Source organism: Gossypium hirsutum, chromosome A07, assembly GCF_007990345.1.
Source record: "Gossypium hirsutum isolate 1008001.06 chromosome A07, Gossypium_hirsutum_v2.1, whole genome shotgun sequence".
In the NCBI taxonomy this organism is placed as follows: Eukaryota; Viridiplantae; Streptophyta; class Magnoliopsida; order Malvales; family Malvaceae; genus Gossypium; species Gossypium hirsutum.
This window is the reverse complement of record NC_053430.1, coordinates 82,445,881-82,449,697: the sequence shown is the minus strand read 5'-3', so window position 1 is coordinate 82,449,697 and position 3,817 is coordinate 82,445,881. Positions and strand designations below refer to the sequence as shown.

General features: G+C 32.9%; 1 protein-coding gene across 1 annotated transcript; it reads left to right on the top strand.

The window, feature by feature from the left end:
- Positions 1-1,488: 1,488 nt before the first annotated feature.
- Positions 1,489-2,870, top strand: LOC121231889 (sulfated surface glycoprotein 185). The gene is made up of 2 exons (XM_041116932.1): positions 1,489-1,971; positions 2,043-2,870. The coding sequence occupies exons 1-2, from the start codon at positions 1,806-1,808 to the stop codon at positions 2,708-2,710; spliced, it is 834 nt and encodes a 277-aa protein (XP_040972866.1). The 5' UTR covers positions 1,489-1,805; the 3' UTR covers positions 2,711-2,870.
- Positions 2,871-3,817: the final 947 nt, after the last annotated feature.

The window sequence follows — 3,817 nt, the reverse complement described above, 5'->3', positions numbered from 1 at the left end:
TTACAACACAAACGAATTATTTAAATAATCAAAAAGTAAAATCAAAGTATTAAAATACAAATAAACTAAAAATTAATCTCTAAATTAAAACACGCATATAACAACTATACATAACATACGCAAAAAATTTATGCATATAATTACACATAACTTAAGAAATAATTCTTAATTTCTCAATCTTAATATCTGAACTAAAGCTTAGCATAATATCGTTCAACTTATCAACTCATAATATCATATTATATATCAATGTCAAGCAATAATATTATCTGTATCAAATCTATTAAACCGAAAATTGATACAATTAAATTAAAAGCTTGATTGAATTAATTTTTAATATATTTAATTACTGAATGATTTTTTTTTCTTAAATTCCTATAATTGTGAGGGTGAGAATGTCGAGCGATGATAAGATAAAAATGAGGAACCACATATTGGATTTTTATCCCGCCCACATAAAAAATCCAACAAGATAATGACAACCTTCATTTAATAACTACTCCAACTTTCTTTACACCCGTGATCTTCAAATACGTTACTTGAATTGTCTTTATTATATGTCTATTATGAAGTATATAGTAATATGTTATATTTCACTTATTAAAAGTAAAATAATTATAGCCACCAACATATTGATTCTTTTGGATGGTAAAATGTCAAATCACCCTACCATTAATTTATAATTTCTCCATTTATATAAATTTTCCTGAATTATTTTTTTATGTCAGTATTTTATTAAGATTTAGTCACTTTTTTAGTGTAATTTTTTAAGAAAAGTGTGACAATCGATTTTATAACTTTAGTCCATTTATAAAATTATGAAAATTTAAATATTAAAACTTAAAGGAAAGTCTTTACTTGTTACTATAATTTGTATGTAATATGGAGATAGAGAGATAACAGATATTTTAATGCATCTTTTTTTTACTGGAAATATTATGTTGGTGCATACTAAAAAGATTGTATAAGCTGGTTTAAGAAAAAATTAATTAATAAAACTGACCCTATTAAAGCTTCATTGTATATCCTCATTAGTTAATTTATTTATAAAGCTTAAAGTTTAATTATTACAATATTTTTTATTCTTTTGTAAGAGTTTAATTGATTAATTGCATCATTCATCTAAAAGATTTAACCGCTTTGTCGGCCAGTTCCAAGAACTTAGTTTCGCACGTAAATGAATTAATGATTATCTCGTCGAAAATTGAACTCAAAGTAATGTTTTTTCCTTCTCCTCCTCAGAGGATGTCTCTGATTGCACCGCAAAGTTGTGAACTTATTCGATAACTTTAGATATAATTTATGACATGGAAATAATACACGATTTACCGAGATAGATTATGAAAGTAAGAGCTACACGGCCTACAACAGCATAGCATGTTGGCGGTTCTGTTGGAATCACAATGTCCTTTTCAAGTTGACAGAAATGGCATTTGGGGAGAGACACATGGACTTATATTGTGGCTACTCTAAGAGGTCTCGTGAACCAAAAGGGGGACCAAATTACAAAAAAGTTGAAAAAAAGTTTTACTACTACCACTGCAACAACGTAACAAAATCAACTGTGTTAAAAGGAATGTTACTTTTGTTTTGGTTCTAGGAGAGCTTTCAATTCACACATCTGCAAATTACCCTTTTGAGCTGTTTGATTGTGGGAAATAAACCTATATTCACGGCTTCAATTTAATGCAGTTGGCTGGTTTTTGCATGAACCACATAAAGGTTAAACAACAACAGTATATAAAGTTATAAACAACATATCCTTATTGAGAGCTGTTCCAGTAAGGATAACAGAGTTTGAAATAATGTCTGGGTTTTTCTTTACATTGCTGCTTTGTTTCATCATTTTTAATTGTTACTCAGAGGGTAGCCATGGATATCAGCAACAGCAATCTGCTGTTGTTGTTGGAACTGTGTACTGTGATACATGTTTCCAGTCTGACCTCTCAAGGCCAACCCATTTCATTTCAGGTTTTAAATTGAATCCCAAACTCCATCTTCTCTTTTCTCAGTTGATGCAAGTTTTCCTTTTTTTTCTGCAGGTGCAACTGTTGAAGTGGAATGCAAAGATCGGAAGAGCTCAAGGGCAAGCTTTAGGCAACAAGTGAAAACCAATAGGCATGGGGAATTCAAGGTTCATTTGCCTTTTTCAGTGAGCAAACATGTGAAGAAAATCGAGGGATGTGAAGTTAAACTGATTAAAAGCAGTGAGCCATATTGTGCAGTGGCCTCATCTGCTACTTCCTCTTCACTCCATCTCAAGTCAATGAAGCAAGGAACCCATGTTTTCTCAGCTGGGTTTTTCACCTTCAAGCCAGTCAAACAACCAACCTTATGCAGCCAAAAACCAAGTGTTCATCCCAACCAGCTTCTTCCGCCGCCCATTCTTCCTCCAAACCCACTTCTACCGCCGCCCATTCTTCCTCCAAACCCGCTTCTGCCACCCCCAGCGCTCCCTCCAAACCCATTTCAGCCGCCACCAGCTCCACTAGTTCCAAACCCATTGCAGCCTCCACCAGCTCCACTAGTTCCAGACCCATTGCAGCCTCCTCCAGCACCTGCAGCACCATCCTTGCCGCCGGTTCCAGGACTAACTCCTCCACCATCGTCCCCGTCTCCACCACCAGACTTCCCATTTCCTCTTCCACCATTCCCTTTCCTTCCTGTACCCCCCTTCCCAGGTGTGCCCCCATCGAAATCTTCTCCTTGATTAAATACATATAGTAGCATTCCTCCATGTATAATTCTCCAATAATATAGTAATGTAATTTGTTTTTAGCGCCAATTCCCAATAACAATCCCTGTGACACAATGATTGTAGTATAATAAATTCAATCCTGGAGTATTCGACTCCAGGATTTGCATTACAATTTTGGACGTGCTTTTATATATAATCTTTTTTTCATCCTAAGAAACAATATTTTTGTTTACAGCTTAGCTCATAGTATCTTAAACCATTGTTATATGGGGATTTGACAATTATATAGCCATTAAAGGATCTGTAATGGTGATACTCAGATTGCAGACTTTGTTGTAATAGAAGGAACATCAACTGTTTGAGCATTAAGAAGGTGAAAAGGTGTAGTTTCAGCGTTTGATGTGTCAAACGGTTTAGCCAATGTATCTTTGTAGTAAAGTGCATTTGCAAGAACCAAACCTGTGTCTTGAGTTGCAGAATCCAATGCCTGAGGTTGAAATTTAATGTAATTCTAATTTTAAATAAAAAGTTAAATTCCATCGTTCCGAATCTAGTTATGCAGGGATGAAGTTTAGGAGTGCAGCTAGGTGTTGTACCCAAAAATGTATTTATAATTTGGATGTCTCCAAAATTTATAACTTCAATTTTTTCTACAATACTATATATATATTACTTCGCCTAAGTGAAATTGATTGCAACCAAAATTATGTTCTTTAAAAAAATCCATAGCCTAAGAATGAAGCTACTTTGTCAGGGTCGGGTTTCTCTATTTCTTTTTACTTTTTCCGTTTGTTTCAATGCCAACCCTAAAATATTTTCAGCATTTTCAGACATTTGTTTCATATAAAATAAAATTGTCAACATAGAAGATTTTCCGGTTAAGATAAAATTACCCTCGTACCCAATCTGAACATCAAGTTAAAGTATTAGGATATTACATTCTTTATTACATTCTTCACTTATCAAATATTTTCTTATAAATTTTTATAATTTTTTAATTTAATCCTTTTTTTGTCATAAATGTTCATTGTTCATTAATTAATCAAATTAGATCAATTTTTTTTCTTGTTACACTTTAATCACATACTTTATCTTAATATCTTGTTTCACATATCAAAT

Coding starts and splice junctions, on each gene's coding strand:
- LOC121231889 (XM_041116932.1), top strand. CDS start 1,806: ATGTCTGGGTTTTTCTTTACATTGCTGCTTTGTTTCATCATTTTTAAT. Junction 1,972..2,042: donor GCCAACCCATTTCATTTCAG/GTTTTAAATTGA, acceptor TTTTTTCTGCAG/GTGCAACTGTTGAAGTGGAA.